Source organism: Eulemur rufifrons, chromosome 8 (assembly GCF_041146395.1).
Source record: "Eulemur rufifrons isolate Redbay chromosome 8, OSU_ERuf_1, whole genome shotgun sequence".
Taxonomy (NCBI): domain Eukaryota; kingdom Metazoa; phylum Chordata; class Mammalia; order Primates; family Lemuridae; genus Eulemur; species Eulemur rufifrons.
In genome coordinates, this window is record NC_090990.1 from 32,009,630 (window position 1) to 32,025,987 (window position 16,358).

The 16,358-nt window shown below is 51.4% G+C and overlaps 1 protein-coding gene across 9 annotated transcripts in view; it reads right to left on the reverse strand.

Moving 5' to 3' along the window:
* Positions 1 to 16,358, reverse strand: part of ERI3 (ERI1 exoribonuclease family member 3) — a 128,972-nt gene that overhangs the window by 26,564 nt on the left and 86,050 nt on the right. For 5 of the 9 annotated variants that reach the window (XM_069479844.1, XM_069479846.1, XM_069479843.1 and 2 more), the window contains one exon: positions 560 to 659. The exons of 2 other annotated variants lie outside the window; for them this stretch is intronic. In XM_069479844.1, coding sequence (XP_069335945.1) covers positions 560 to 659 — 100 coding nt within the window. Of the gene's footprint in view, positions 1 to 526; positions 660 to 16,358 lie in introns of all 9 variants that reach the window. 2 more of the 9 variants (XM_069479838.1, XM_069479837.1) reach the window with 1 other exon arrangement.

Consider the following 16,358-nt stretch of genomic DNA (forward strand, 5'->3'; position numbering starts at 1 on the left):
CCCACCTGGTACCCCAAGTGGCCCCTCCCAACCCAGGCACCGCTCAATGGAGGCTGCTGCTCCTGAGGGGGAGTCAATACCCTGTGGACGGAGCCATCGGTCAGAAGGACCCCGACTAATTAAAAGCTGGTGAGGTTTAAATAATTCATCTCCTTAACTCCCATTGATCGTCCAGTTTAGTGGCCACAGACCTGAAACAATATTAAACAGCCTCCTCCAGCTCCATGGGGGCTGGGTAAGCTGACACGTACCCACCCCATGAGGACACTGCCCACTAGGGATGCAGCCAGCGAGGGGGGAACCTTGGCCTGAATCCAAGGCCACCTGTGACTCACCCAAAGCCAAGACTCCAACCTCCTCTGAAATGTTGTTTTGAGAGGTGCTTTCCAGTGGTCCTGTTCAGTAATCCCCTCACTCCACCCCTCTCCCACTCCCCAGCTATGGAGAGAGCCCTGCTGGGGCAGTATATGAGCCATGGAACCCCTCTGTGTGCCAGAGGGCTGGGGCAGGCGGGCAGGGGACTGACCGAGCTGCCAGGGGGATATGCGAAGGGACTGACCGATGCCGCTGTGGGGCCGACCTATGTGCTGCAGGCTGAGGCCCTTGTTCATGTCTAGAAGTCCATTCTTGGGCCAGCAGCCCATGGCGAAGCTGTAAGCCTGGAAGACAGGAGGCAAGAGTGATTAACAGAGGCCCTGACCCCTGAAACAACCCTACTCACCAGGTCTCCCCCCACCCCCAGATTTTCCCACCAAAGGCTTACTCTCATAATGCCACCTTGTGAGAGTCCCCTCGCTGGGTCCCCTTTCCACTCCCCAGCAGAAAGCTCCTTCCTTCTCCAGAGTTCCCTTTCTCCAGAGCTTCTCCCCAACCGAGTCCCCAGCCCTCACGGGGAACCCCTCATCAGGGCTCCTCTCTAGAGAGCTCCCAGTGACTAGCATCTTCCTAAGCAGGAGCCCTCCTCTCACCAGGGCACCCTTCACCATGCACGCCCCTTACATTCCCCCCTCTCCAGAGCTCCAAGCACTTTGCTGGGCTCCCTCCCCATGGCATTACTGGTCACCAAGACTGGCTTCAGGAAGGACCTTGGAGTCCAGCGTATCCAAACTTCACTCCAGAGATAGGAATACTAAAGCAAGGGCCCTGAGCAGGACCGGCTGTGGAAGGCTCTCTGTGCCACGTGGGGGCTCAGCTGAGGAGTGGAGTAAGGTCACCTGCTCAACTCAAGCAGCCGTGAGGGGAGTACATGAGGCATGAGGGTATGTGTGTATGTGTGTGTGTGTGTGTGTGTATGCACGCGTGGTGGGGGGAGCAGATGCTCTGCTGAAGGTCAAGTGCTCACTTATGCATATTCAAAGCGGCCACCCATCGATCTGTACTTAATTGTTTTCCTGGGGTTGGGGAAGGAAGTGCTGGGGGCATCGATCTGCTCAGGCCCCCAGCACTCCACTGCCCCCCTCCATCCCCTACCCACCCCCACCTGCCAGCAACCTCCACCTGAGGGACACATGGCAGGAAGGGGACAGCACTTTCTCTTACAGGCATGACTGACTTCACGTCACAGATGAGGAAACTGAGGTCCAGAAAGAAGAGACTGACATGGCTTAGAATGCCATGAACTGGCAAAACAGGATTTAATTCCTGCTTAGCCTGCTAACAAAGTCCTGAGCTTCTACCAGTGGGCCTGGCAGCTAGTTGAATCTTCAAACATTACCCACCCTCTCACTTTAGAAGTCCCTAAACAGCAGGCTGCCCTTCTCCCAGGGTCAGGACGGTGTGAAGGACAGTGATCAGTGAGAATGAAGCTTAGGTGAATTCCCGAAGTTGTGGGGAGAGGCGTCCTGTGATGGAACCAAAGTGACTGCCAGCCATGGTCAGACCGGCACTGCAGTGCCCCAGCTCATTGTGAGGACCAGGAGGTCCCCATCCCACTAACAGAGGGGAGCGGGCCCAGCACCGTGTCAGAAACACAAGCCAGGAGGCTGGGCACAGGGTCTGTGCTAAGGTCCACGGCACTGACTCTGTCCGCCCTTCCTTCCCAGCTGCAGGAACTAATCCTTCAGCACCGTGGGTACGAGAAGGCTAGAGGCCAGTGTCCTGAAACCTCAGCACCCTTCAAAGCCATGTTCCTTGACCACAGAGGTACCAGCCACAGCCCAACTTCCCAGCCAACCTTTTCCTAGGTCACAGCTGAAACCACAAATCGGGGCTGAGTGTGAGGCTCAAGGACAGGGGAGAAGACGCTGGCGCAGAGCCAGGGCAGAGCGGGACGCAGGCAGCAAGGGAAGCAGCCAGTGGGCGGTGTACAGCTGGAGGAGCTGCTGAGCCTGGTCAGGGCTGAGGCTGGAGCGCAGTGGGCCAGAGAGCAGTGGCGGCCGCCTTTCAAGTACTTTAAAATCACTTACAAAGGCCGGATTAAACGATCAGAAATTCCATTTAATAGGACAAATAAAGAAATAACAATCTACTCTATCAGCCTGGAGAAGGCGAGCTGGATGGTTTTTTTTCCCCCTCTAAAAAGGAAAAAGGGAAGGAAGCGGGAAAAAAGAAGGATAATGTGTGTTTACTCAAGCAAAGAAAAAAATATTTAAGTGATGTCGGGGAGAAGATTGCAGTAACTAGTGAAGAATAACATCGTCTACTTTGCTGTCAAATCACACCCGAATTTCAGTAATAGATTCTCGGCTGACACTCAATTCAATTCGAAGGTGATCCTGCTTTATCCCAGCCCATCAAATATTAAACACTTGCATTAGCAGGTGCTGCCGCTTCCCGGCTTAAAGCGGCGGGCGGGCGGCAGGGCTGCTGAGGCCCCTCCGCTCTGCTTGCAGCTCGGGGACAGGGCAGCTCAACGTTATCTGCACGTCATCCCGAGTCTTATCGCAGCTAAGCGGGAAGACCACTTCAGATAACATTAGATGCTTGCCCCACGCGTCACCATGATTAGATTATTATTGTAATTATGACTCCCCAAGATCTTCTGCAGACTGCACAGAGTGGGAGGGGGATGGAGGGCAGCAGAGCCCAGGAGGGCCAGGCTGGGCCAGGGCAAGCTGGAGCCCCTGGCAGGAAAGCGGAGGTGCCAGGCAAGGCGGCAGCCCGGTCCCGCCTGACGGATGCCTTTCAGGAAGGGCAGTCTAGCTTGTCAGAGCGAGGGCGAGATGAATTGGCGTCTCCACTGCGGCCGTGGGTGTCATGCCGCACAGTTTCATATTCCCAGATAAGGCGTGATAACCAATTGCTACCGTGACATGGCCTCATCCAGCACTTCCTCAGGGGGGTACGAGGCGGGGGGAGGGGTGGCGTGTGCACATGGGTCTGCCAAGCTCCTAATAAGAGGGATTTAATTTTTACAAATGCTGCTTCCAGCGGGGCCTTCACATACCAGCCAAAGTCCAAAATGATATTAAAAATGGTTAATTAAAACTGCTCTCTTTCAGCCTGGGCTCTCCCCCCGCTGCCCCTGCTGAGAACCCTGGCACGTCTCCCCCAAGTACTGACACACACCCCTGCAGTGCTTAACCTTCAGACATGACCACCAGCTTCATGGAACCACCCAAGGCACAGTACCAGGGCCCAGCACTTCAAGCTTCCCCCAGCTCCTGTCATCCCAAGTACCTCTCAGGCACAGCGGCAGACACAGCCACCGAGAGAACACACAGAGTCCTACAGCAAACCGTGCTCCTGCCAACGTATGGTCTGCATCCTCCCACCTGCTGCCCCCCTGCACCTGCACCCACACACCACCACCCCGGCACTCACTGCTAAAGCCCATGCCCCTCCCCCTCAGATATGTAGACCACAGCGTGGCCTGACCACATATATGCGGCATACCACACATGCATCAGACTCTCCCTCAGGTGACTCTGCCTGTTCGTTCATTCCTTGCTCCCTCCACATGTCCTCCTTAAGAGATTACATCTGTCTACACGTCTTAGGAGAGCCCTTCCTGGGAGTCTAGCTCAGGGCAAGGTGATATGGTTTATGTCTAGAGATTCTAGCTGAGAAGTCAAGGCCAGCACCCAGGGACTGTCAGAGCAGGGGGATCAGGGAGGCTGAGCCCTGTGGGTTGCCCTCAGTGGGGACACTGAAGACAAGAAGGCCACGTGGGCTTGCAGGAGGCTGGGAAAACTTCCTGGAGGGAGTGGTACTAGAGGATCAGGAGGGTCTGACAGATGACAGGAGAATGCAACATCCCAGGCAGAAGTCTCAGCAAGGGCAAAAGGAGCATAGTAGGAGCGAGCACAAGGGCTTGGGTGTGGCTGGGGCAGCCAACTTAGAGAGAAGGAGCCACATCTTAAGGCACCATCTCCCAACTCCACATGCCAACAGCAAAGTGGCCACGAGTGGGCCTTGTGTCCACCCCTTTGCTCCCTCTCCCTGCTCCCTTGCTCGCTCCTGACAGCCTGTGGGGTGTGGGGGGAAAGGGGCCCAGAAGCTTTCTGACCTTGATCAGTACGGGGCAGGAATCTGTTTATAGTTCTTTCCACAAGCTTGTGCCTCAGCCTCTTTCCCAGTGCTGGCTCCAAACTCAGGGTGCCACTTCTCCAGCTGCACCTCCCTCAGCCATCAGGGCCCACCTGCCCAGCGGTGCAGTCAGCACCTAACCTCTGGGGGTTCCTGGCCAGAAGGCGTGGCCGGCAGAGACTGAGGAGCTCCTGGATCCTGTACAGGGCAGGTACTGGTGCTGAGCCACTAGGACGGGTGGAGTTGAGGTGAAAGAGGCTGGCCCAGCACACCAGCCCAGCCCAGCCCTGTGCCAGGCAGGCACGCGCATTTCCCTTCCCCTGGGCTGCTGTAATTTCCATGCGCAGGGAAGCAGGTGCTGAGCTGTTCCCGGCTGGCTCTCCCCTCTCGTGGCTCTGCCTGCCTTGGCTGCTGCCCCATTAGCTTAGTGGCCAGCCATCTGCGACGGGCCTGCCGCACAGCCCTGCTGTAGGCGCGGCGGGTGGCCCCCTGTGTAACAGGGAGCTTTGCCATTAGCGCCTTTAATATTCTGACACCTCAGCACAGCCTGCTATTACATGCAAACGCTGATCGCCCTGTGAAATTACATTGCTGGGCCCGCGAAATGGAATCGTGTATAATCAGCCTCCTCCATGCACTGTCAGTCCCATCACAAACACGGCGCCCGGCGGCTTACGGGGGCTTAGCAGCTGCGACAAGTGTATTGGGTTTAATAGATGAAGTAGCCCTCGTCGGCAGCAGCATCCTTCAAAGAGGAAAGAAGAGGCATCAACAGCTGCTATGGTGTCTCTGCCCATCCATACACCACCTATCAGGGCCCTGACCATGGAGTGGACACAGAGGGGCAGGGCAGTGGTTGGGCTAAAGGGGTAGAACCCAGCTCAGCCTGCACATGGAAGAGCAGACTGCTTTGCAACTTCCAGAAAACCCAGAGCTTCCAAGCCAGCACCAGCACATCCAGCCTATGCAGCCTCACCATGAGGTGGGCAGGAGCAGACCTTTAACCAGACCTCTGGGTGACCTGTTACCCTGTGGGCCTAAGGCTCATAGGCTATTTCCCAAGATTAGGAACCAAATCAAACCACCTGCTGTTCCTCTAACACCCAACAGAGATGAAGCTGTAAAGATGACATTCTAGAAGATGGGGGAGAGAAAGTCTGACATATAAATACTACTTAACTTTTTATCCAACTGACCAACTCTTCCATAGCTGGTGAACCAAGTACCTAGGACACAAGTAAATGTTAGGATGGCATATGCTGTGTATATTTATGGCACACCCAACAGCCCATGCCTCATAGAAAGGCAGTATGTTCAGTGCTCAGCAGTCAAATGAACCTGGATTTGATTCCTAGTTCTGCCAGTTATTAGCAATATAACTTTGGATGAGTTATTAAAACTCTCTGAGTCTCAGCTTCTTACTAAATGGCATGGCAGTACTTTCCCCCAGGTATACGTGAGTTTACCCTGAAACACTAACTCCCATTGCCACCTCCAGATATTTTGATGCCATTGCTCAAAATGCACACTGCCTGTGAGAATACTGCTCCCTCTCCCTTGTCCAGGTTCAGCCTAACGCCAACTGCAGCAGACTATATTTTCCAGTGGTGGCTGCAACACTATCTCCCATCCCACATGCCATACTTACACTGTGACTTTGACATATCTGTCATTAAGACAGGGAGTCTATGTCCTCAACCCTGACCTAGAAACAGGGTGGGCTTTTGTGACTACTTCAACCTATGAGTAACATAGAAGGAATGTGACCTCAAGGCTACCGCGGAAATGTTTAGGCACCTTCCACCTCAATTGCTGGAACACTTGGCATGGAGCCCTGAGCAGCTATGTTAAGTAGTCAGACTGCCCCCAAGGTAGCCATGCTGTGAGGAAGCCCAAACCAACCTATGCAGAGAGACTACACGGCAAAGCCATGAGACTAGGGGAAGCATGAGATGCCCAGTACTCCCCAGTTGCTCCAACAACACAGTGTGCCAGTTCTAGTCACTGCCTGACTACACCCACATGAAAATCCTAAGCCAGACCCACATAACCAAGCCCTTCTGGAATTCCTGACTCAGAGAAACCATGAAAGATAATGAAATAAAATATGTGTAGTTGTTTTAAATCACTACGTTTTGGGGTGATTAATTATGCAGCAATACTGACTGGAAAACCAATACCTACTCACTTATGTATATACTCTGCTAATATCCTCAAATTCTTCTTTCCTGATGTTTCTAGACTATTATTCCTCTCCCTCTGGGACTTCATTCTAAATCATCACTCTGGGCAACTTCAGTATCTCCAGGATAACATACCCACGAATATTGCCTCGCAATCTCTCAATTCCCTGTGCTCTAATGACCTACTCTCCTCTACCTATCTCAGCCATCTTTCCCCATGGTCACACGCCAGACCTTGTTATCACCCATACCTGTTCTCCCTCTGAAATCTCACAATGACAGATTCCACTCTGACCCTAGCCTCCTATCCTCCCAGCTTTTGTACACTCTCCCTCTACTCTAGCTTTTTTCCTCCAGTCTGTCCATCCCATTCTGGCTTCAATCCTTTTCTACCAAGCCTGGACCCTTGAATCTATCACTTCAATCATCCATTCCCCCATCACCCACCCTTCAACTCCCCTGCCCACTTATCCTAGCACATATTCCCTGAAAAACCCCAAGTATGACTCTGTTTCTCCTCACTTGCACTTGAGCTAAGTGATGCCAGAAAAAGTCACTCTTACGTGTAGGAAGTAGTTACTACAGATCCAAAATCACAACCTTAGCAACCCTGAATGGTACCCAACAATCCTATTCCCCTCCTACTTTCACAAAGATAATAAAGCCACTGGGCAGAACTCTTTCAACTGAATGCCCCTCATCTACAAATGCACCTTCATCCTTCCCCACTCACTCCGTCACTTCCCCTGTTCCAGCAGTGGAGGCATCTCACTTCTCATCTAAGGCCAATTCCCTACTTATGCTTTATATATCTGTCACCCTTTTCCTACCTCCTCGGGCCCTTTCTCCATCTAGTATCCCCTTTCTTTCTAAATCCATAACCCCCTCTTCTCACTGGCTCCTTCCATTAGCATTCCAGCATATGCAGGAATCTCCACCACCTTCATATAATTTCTCTGTGGCTCAATCTCCTCTTTGTAAAATGGGGGTAAATACTAGTTCCTAACCCATGGAGTTGATATGAAGACTAAATGTGTATTGTATGTAAAGTGCTTAAAACACTGTCTGGCTCTTTGAAAGCTATGTATTAGATTATTATGTTTAAAGTCCTCCATGCACTCTTCATCCCCATCCAGCTACTGCTGTTCTCCTATTAACAGCCAAACTTCTCAGAGCTGCCTCCACTCACTTCCATCCCCTCCCACTCCCCCCTCAGTCCCTGCATAATGCCCCCATAACGCCACTCAGCTCCATGAAGTCAGCAACCGCAGCCACGCTGCCCACCTCTGTGGACAGTTTCAGGTTCGTACCTGCCCTCACCACTCTGAAGCCTGCTCCATCTCTGAAACTCTTCTTTGGTTTTCTTGACATTCTACTGAGTTTTCCTAGCTCTCTGCTATTTCCTCACAATCTTTCATACAGTCTCCTCTGCATTTCATCATCTTATGTGTGCACTTATGTGTGCACTATACACTCTCTCTTCCTATTTTTTCCTGCATGTTACCACTTCCTTGGGTGATTTCCTCAACTCCCTTATCTTCAACCTCTCTAACTTCCAAATCTATATGTCAACATATATTCTCTTGCTTACCTGGCATTTCCACCTAGGTTTCACACAGACACTTGATTCTCAATATGTTTAAATCCCATTTCAACATCTCTTCAAATTGCTCCTTCTCCTGAGTTCCCGAATCCCAGTGAAGGCCATTACCATCTACCTGGTCTACTGAGCCAGAAATGTGGGGTTCAACCTTGATTCTTTCCTCTTCTTTACTGCCCACCAAGTTCTGGAGTGTTGTTTCATGCTTCCAAGCCTTTACCCAAGCAATTCCTTAAGCCTGCCTAGAATGTCCTCTGCCTTCTGCTTTTTGTCCTAACTTGAACACATATTCCTCTTTCAATACTCGACTTAAAAGTACCTTCCTTTACAGTCTTTCCTGACTCATTCTTCCCTGACTCCCCCTCAATATGCTGAGCAGCACCTGTAACATTACATTTGTCTACATATCTGTTACCCCATCATGCTAGGAGATTCTTAAGGGCAGGGATTGTATCTGCAGTCTCTGAATGGTCTGCATTGAGAAAAGGGAAAGGGAGGGAAGGGGAAAGGAGGAAAGGACACCTCCTTGGGTGTACTTCTGCCAGGCAGGCAGGCCTGGTTTCTGGAGTTGCCATTCCTGCCAGCCCTACCAGTCTCCTTCGGGAACCACTGCTATTCTTGTCCAGCAGAATAGCAATTCTCTCATAACCATTCGTGGAACTGAGGACTCAGCTGCCTATGGTAAGAGAGAGAAGACTGTTCCTGCTCCCTTTCTCCTTTTCCATACTCTTCAGCCTCTGGGTAACCCCCACCCCATTCCTCAGGCCCAGTGAGGACCTGACCAGCACAGCTATAGTAGCAAAAGGATGGGCACTTGCATCAGGTGACGAAAGCCCATTCTACCTAACAACAGCTGGTAGTTCTATTGTGTGCACAGTGTTCTCTGGCTAGCAACTTCCTTCAGGAGCCCCAGAACTGCTGCTGCCTCTGTCTATCAGCAGAACTTGAGTGGGATAATTATCCTCTCTGTGTACTTAACCTTACTGCTCACTGCCTACAACAGGAGGATGGCTGCCTCTAGTGTGCTAGGCCACTATCACAGCACAGGCAGGGGTTGTGCCACAGGTCTAGGCTCCATAACATTTGGCACAGAGGGCCCAGGAGTGAAGGACAGCTGCCAGGTCAGTTTGATCCCATTAGGGTCCTGAGTATTTTCAGGTGGAGTTATCTCCTTCATGTTCCCAGATCCCTTGGCTTCACTGCTGAGTCAGAGGGAAGTTGGAGACACTGAAGTTTCTGGGATGAGAATCAGATAAGTAGCTCCTGACCATGCTGCTTCAGCCCCCGCAGAAGAGGGTGTCCTGTCTGGGGCTCCACGTGTACTGTCAGAGTCTAAGATAGTAGGTCAGTCTGAGCCAGCTGCCCAGGGTGAGAGCTACATTGTGTGTTTTCTTTGTTTTCATTACCATTTCCTCTCCTACTGCTTCTTTTTAGCCAGCCCTTTCCTCCCCGGGGTGCTGGGGATTGAATGAAACACCACCCTCGGCTCCAATAAGTGTATTTCAATTACATCTGTCACTGTATAACGATATAATGATATATCATGTGATATTAAATCCATGGTAATCATATCAGGGATTTTTTTTAATCGTGCACTAATCGCATTATTACATCTCTATAATTAACAACAGGAGGTATGGAAATTCAGTTAAGGCAGTGGGCTTGATGTACTCCCCCCACCCCACCCCCATCCTTGCTCCCCCAGATTAGGACCTGAGTAGGGATGGGGACCGCAGGGCACTAGCAAGCTGGGCCAAAGCCCCCACCTCTCAGTGCCTTGGCCATGGGCAGAACCTTCAGCATCCAGGGCTGGCAGAGAGAGCCTGGACTGAGACCAGGGTGCTTGTCTATCTCATGGCTGCTCAGTAAGAGCCTGGGGTAAAAAGCCAAACAGAGAGGCCCAGCTACAAGGCTCAGCTGGGTCTTCCAGATTTCCTGCCCCTACAGCATCAAATCATTTCCATAGGGAGGGGTGTTACCTTTTCTTCAACTAGCAAGGCGGGCAAAGGTGCTTGTAAGGCACAAAGCAAGTTCCTGCCTCATGGCCTCCTGCACCAGAATTCCTCCTGTTACTGCTACACATACTCCCTCCCTCTGACCTAGCCCCTGAGCTCCTAACACCACCAGATCCAGCAGCGGGATGCCTCTGCCTCTCAGTCCTATCATCCCTGATGATGGCTGACCAAACCCAACCGACCCTTCCTGGGGCCATTCCTCCCCAGTTCTCTCTCTCTGAATTTGGGCTCTTCGTATTGTACAAGTGGGTTTTTGATAACCATCGGGTTGCCCCTCCATCCCCCACAAACAGTCTAAGTTCTTATATGCTCCCATCCAGGCTCTAGATGGAGAGAGGAGGGGCTAGGGACTGCAGCTTGAACTGTGTCAAATGACCCTGTCTCTCCCACCCCCCTTCCTGATACTGAGCTGTTAGGGCTAATCCCCTCAGGGGTGTCAGAACCAGTCTGCAAAGCAGAATTCTGTGTTTCAAGTCCAAAGCTTTGAACCTGGCATGTAACTAGTCCTCAGTGAGGGGCAGGCATTTTGCTAAGTTTGACTCTCAGAAGTTGGACAGGCCTGAAGATAAAAGAGAAAAATCATGTCCTTTTTCCTAATAAAAAGGAGACACTAATAGCAGTCAGCACTTAGGCAAAGCACTTTAAGTTTCTAAAGTGCTTTCCAAATTAAAATATAATCCTTTATTGAGCATGCGACACCACCACCACCACTCGCCACCCCTCACACACGAAGGTTTGTGCATGCTTGCACACAGCACACACACCTTCACTTTATTTCTCCCTGGGAAAAAGGGGAAGGATGTTCAAAACATTCAGCCAGATCCTCCTCCCTCTTTATTGGCTTGCTCATGTAACATGTATTTATTGAGCAACTACCATGTGCCAAGCCCTATGCTGGGTGCTGGAGATACACAGAGGAAGTAGACCAGGCCACTGCACTTAAGCACCTCCCAAGCTAGAAGGAAAGACAAGTGAACACACTTGCAAAACAACACTGGAGGGAAATTACCCACAAGGACCAGATGGCCTTCAGTGGGACATACTAGGTAGGGTTCCTAGGGAAGGTGGACATGCAGGCTAGGAACTCAGTTCAGTGATCTGAGCTGAGACAAGAGAGTCCTAAGAAGCAGAGGAGTGGGTCAAGAAACTAAGAGTAGATAAGATCACCCAGGAAGAGAGTAAAAGCCTTCAGAGTCACATAAAACCCTTCTCTTTCCTGATGTTTAGAGGGAGAAAAGGAAGGCTAAAAGATGAGAAGGTTAAACACTAGAGCCTCCAAAGCTAAGGCCCAAAGAACCTTCTCTCTGGGGCATACCCAACGTCCTGGCCTCTGGATCTCCCTTTGTCAAATCAGTTTTCACTCTACCCAGGTGTAATACAGTGGAAGCATGCAGCTTTGCAATCACACTGACTCATTCACAACAAACATTTACTAAGAGCCTAATATTATATGCCAGGCTATGTGTATAAATACAGCAACAGAGACACAGCACTGTCCTCAGAGAGCTTATAGGGCTTTCTCCAAGAGACTCAAGCTCAAAGAAGTGCTGTAATAGGGGCTCAAACAAGAAATGTAAGCTTTATGATAGGACAGAGGAGGGGAGCTTGACCTGCTTGGGGAACACATCCCTGAGGACAGGTAAGCCGAAAGTGAGTGACCGGAAGGAGGTGGTGTTTGGGAGCATGCTAAGGCCTTTAGGCAAACTGTGCTATGGCACCTGCTCTGGAGCACAGAAAGCAAGTATGAAATGTGGCTGAGGAGGAAGGCAGGGAACGCAACCCCTGCAGGGCCTCAGAGGACACAGTAAGGGTTTTGTACTGTTTCCAAAGGCCATCCAAGGGCCTCCCACTATCACGCTATGTGATCTTGGAGTGCTGTACCAATGTTAAAAGTTAGTTCCTTTGGCCGGGCGCCGTGGCTCACGCCTGTAATCCTAGCACTCTGGGAGGCCGAGGTGGGCGGATCGTTTGAGCTCAGGAGTTCGAGACCAGCCTGAGCAAGAGCGAGACCCCACCTCTACTAAAAATAGAAAGAAATTATATGGACAGCTAAAAATATATATAGAAAAAATTAGCCGGGCATGGTGGCGCATGCCTGTAGTCCCAGCTACTCAGGAGGCTGAGACAGGAGGATCGCTTGAGCTCAGGAGTGTGAGGTTGCTGTGAGCTAGGCTGACGCCACGGCACTCACTCTAGCCTGGGCAACAGAGTGAGACTCTGTCTCAAAAAAAAAAAAAAAAAAGTTAGTTCCTTTGCATATCTCCCCCTCCCAGCTCCTAAGAGTAGCCAGCCCTGGGAAAAACTAATAGAGAACCAAGACCATTTTCTGTCTAGAAGGAGAGGAAGAAATGCACAAACATTCATTCACTGACTATTCACACATTCACTGAAGGCCTGTCAAACCCTGGCAACTCAAAACATAGTCACATGAAGACCCTGTCCTCATAGAACTCAGTTTTTTGAGGGGAAACCAATAACTGCCCATAACTGTGACAGCGAGTGAGTTGAGAGAACCATAGTAGGGATACAGAGGAGGACACTGAACAGGCCCAGAGGCCTCTGGAGCCCAGAACGGTGCATGCTGCTTCCTGACCCTTGCCTCACCACATGGGCAGCAGTTGGTTAGCTGGGACAGCACGCCCCACACAGACTGCAGATTGAGCAGCGGCAGGAACGTAAGGAGGACCCTGTGCCAAGGCTCCTGGGAAGGGGCTGGAGGCCAGGCAGCAGTGAACCTAAGCCTGGATCTTCTGGTTACAAAGACAAAGGTTGAAAGGATGTGACCAAAGCCACAAAAGAGAGAAGAGAGATAGGCCCACTGTATAGTCCCAGGATGAGTGGAAGGGGGGATCTTTAGAACAAGCAACAGGACTTGGATAGAAAATCATTTCAGGAAATGGCAACTCTAATACCCAGGTCTGTTTCCTAATTGGAAAATGAGGACCTTAATTACTGGATTTCTTAGATCCCTTCCTGATCAGAAATTCATCAGATCTGAGAGACTTCATTCAACCTCTCACAAGAGTCAGGTTTATTTCTGCCCCGTGTCTTTGTTTATACTATTTCCCTACTTGGAACACTTACTTCTTTCCACCCTCTCCAAATCTTGTCTGCCAGGACAAAGACACCACCTTCAGGAAGCCCTTTAAGATTTCTCTTTCCCCCTCCTCCACGTCCCACCCTGATCTTCACATCCAGTTCTCCCAACAGCACTTTGCTTAATCACATATTACATATGGCCTGGTACTCTTACTTGATGGGTCTAGGGACTGCTTTACCACTCCCCAACCCCTGCCATCCATTTCGGGGGCAGGAAGGAAGCTCCACTCTCACAGGCGCTAGAAGCAGGCAGATGCTGTTCCTGCCTGAAGTCTAGGTCCCCATTCCCTCTGCCCACAGTCCTGTGAGAACTCGACAGGACTCCACTTGAAAAGGGTGCTAAAAGCAATGATGTCTCCAAGTGCGATGGGAGATATTTGTGTCTGCTTTACCCTTGGCTTTTTGCTCCGGTTCAGGTAGGAGCGGGGTGGGCCGGCTGGCAGATCTGAGAGCGCGGCACGCCCCAGCGGGCAGGGCGCACAGCGCGGAGGAAGGCGCGAGTCAGTCTGGAGTGCTCCCCATTTATCAAGCTCACGCAGGCCGCCAGCCGAGCGAGTCTTTCTATCATTACACCTCTCAAAATCCGATTCATACCACTAATCCTGCCTTCATTCTCCCAGATTAATAACATCTCTTTCAACCTTCACAGTGTGATAAATAGACAAAGAGAGAACAAAAGGAGAGACAGAAGAGAGAAAAAGAGCTGGAGCAAGTCCCCATAATAGAGAGAGCCGAGAAAGAGGAGAGGGAAAAAAGGAGAGAGAGCGAGAGCAGGCAGCGGCCAGAGACTGCAGCTACCTTAGAGAGCCGCTCTGAGGAGAGCTGGCGGCTGCACCCCGCTATGCGCTCCGCTCCATCCCCAAAGAGAAAGAAAGGCTCGTTAACAGCTCCTTCCTGCCTGCACTTTTGTTCAAATTCTTTTCTTCCCTTCCAAACCTGCTTTAGGTCAAATTCCAGTGAAAATGAGTCTCCTGGCTTCCCCATCTCCTCCCAGCCTCCGACCAGGCCCAGGGAACCAACCTGGTCCTTGGCAGCAGGGCTGGGTCTGGGTACAAGACAGGGCTGGGAATGGGCTTAGCAAGGGTGGAGCAAGCTTGCCTAAAGCTTAACCAGAGCTGTTCCCCCAACCTGAATTCTCACCCTCTTCTCTGCTCTTTCAGTAGAATGGGAGGGGAACAGAGCAGAGGGAGGGCTTGGGGTCCATTCCCTGCACATCATTCTGACCTTAGGCTCCACATGATCCAATCCAAGGCCCCAAGCCCCCAGCAGCCCAGCCAGATGGGAAGTAGGTACCCCTCAAGCTTACTAAAGCAGAGGGTGGGCCATACCTCCACATTATGATGGAGAAGTGTGATGGGGAGATAACCCCACTGGACCCCAGCCCTACCCTAACACAACTGATCTGACATTTCTTGTTCTCTCTGCCCGGATGCTCACCCATGCTTGTCTCCATAAGCACACTCCCTACCCTCCTCACAGACCCAGTTCAAGAGCTCCCCCTTCTGGATGCCCATCTGAGCTCTTCCAGCAGAATTCAGTCACTATCTCTCTGGGGCCTGGAAGGCAACATCATTTACATTAACCTGTAGTGACCATGTGTAGTGGGGTGTAAGAACCCCACTGGGAGTCTGTCTTCTGAGTTCTCTATTCCTAGGTCCAAGTTGCCCACGGCACAGCACTTCCATTTGCTCTTGACTTTGTCTAAACCAGTCCTAGCCAAACATGGCTCAACTTTCCTTCCAGACTGCAAAGTATTCCTAGGCTGCTGGCCAGCAGGCTCAGAGGCAGGAGCAGAAGCACTCCACATCGGGAAGCCCAGGTGGCCCTGAACACCCACTGCCTTCACAATCTATCAGTGGGAGAAGGCAGGGCTGCACCAAGCTTGCTGGACCACTCTATCCCTCAGCACACTCATGGCGGCTGGGGGGTTGGGTGGCAGGTGGTGCGTGCAGAGGGAAGCCTAGCCCTGCCCAATCCAGCCTAGTGGGTGGAACCTTCCAGGAGAATCAAGGCTTCTCCAAGGATTGGTCCTAGTAGTGGACAGGAAAGACCTAAAGCAGACCCTTGGTAGAAAGCTGATAGCCTGGTGTTCTGTATAGAGGCAGGTCTCATCTAGGGAATATCTTACACATACTTTCCAGATTCTTTCCTTCAAAAACTCTCCCACCCTCTATCCCTTCCCCCAAAACACAGCCCTCTTTTGGGCCAAAATGGCTGCTGCCTGCTCCCATCATTCATTTCTGGGGACCCCATCACTTCCAGCCCCAACTCTCAAGTTTGCCCAATCACATCTCCAATTATGGAAATAACTTGAAAGCTCAAGGAAAAGGAGAGTCACAGGGTCAAGTAAAAAAGCAAACCACAAGCAGAAAGGGATGTTGCAACGGGTAGGCGGTAGTCCCTGGGATCCCTTTTACAAAAAAATCCACAAGTTCCATTAACCTTCCCTCAGCCTGCATATTAGAAGGACTCTCCACACTTTCTTCTAGTCCACCAGGACCCTAGGATCAGACATCTGCAATAGGGAGGGTGGAAGAATGACAGAGACTGATGTTCACCCATGGGCCCAAGTGACCCACGGAAGTAGGGGCTAAAAACGAAGAGCAAAAAGGAGAGAGAATGACACAGTCTCAGCAAAAGGGAATACACCCCACCTAGACTACTGGTGCCCTGGTCTTCAGGGCAGGCTAGGTCCAACTGGCCACACAGGCCCACACTGCCTCTGAGCCCAAGGTCACAGGAGGGTTCCAGAAACACGGATCTCAGGGCCTTCCTCCCCTAACAGCCTGTGTTGCTGGCAGATCAGATAGCCTCAGCCAGAGTCAACTCTGCAGTCCCCTAGATGCAGGCAGGCAGCAGGACCAGACTCCCACTGCCCACCTTGTTCTAAATAGCTTCAACACTAAGCAATCAGGTGACTTCCCAGACAACGTCCCCAGGAGCTCAGAAAGATGTTCTGGCCCTTGCAGCCCTACCCCTGAAATGAGGCCCGGC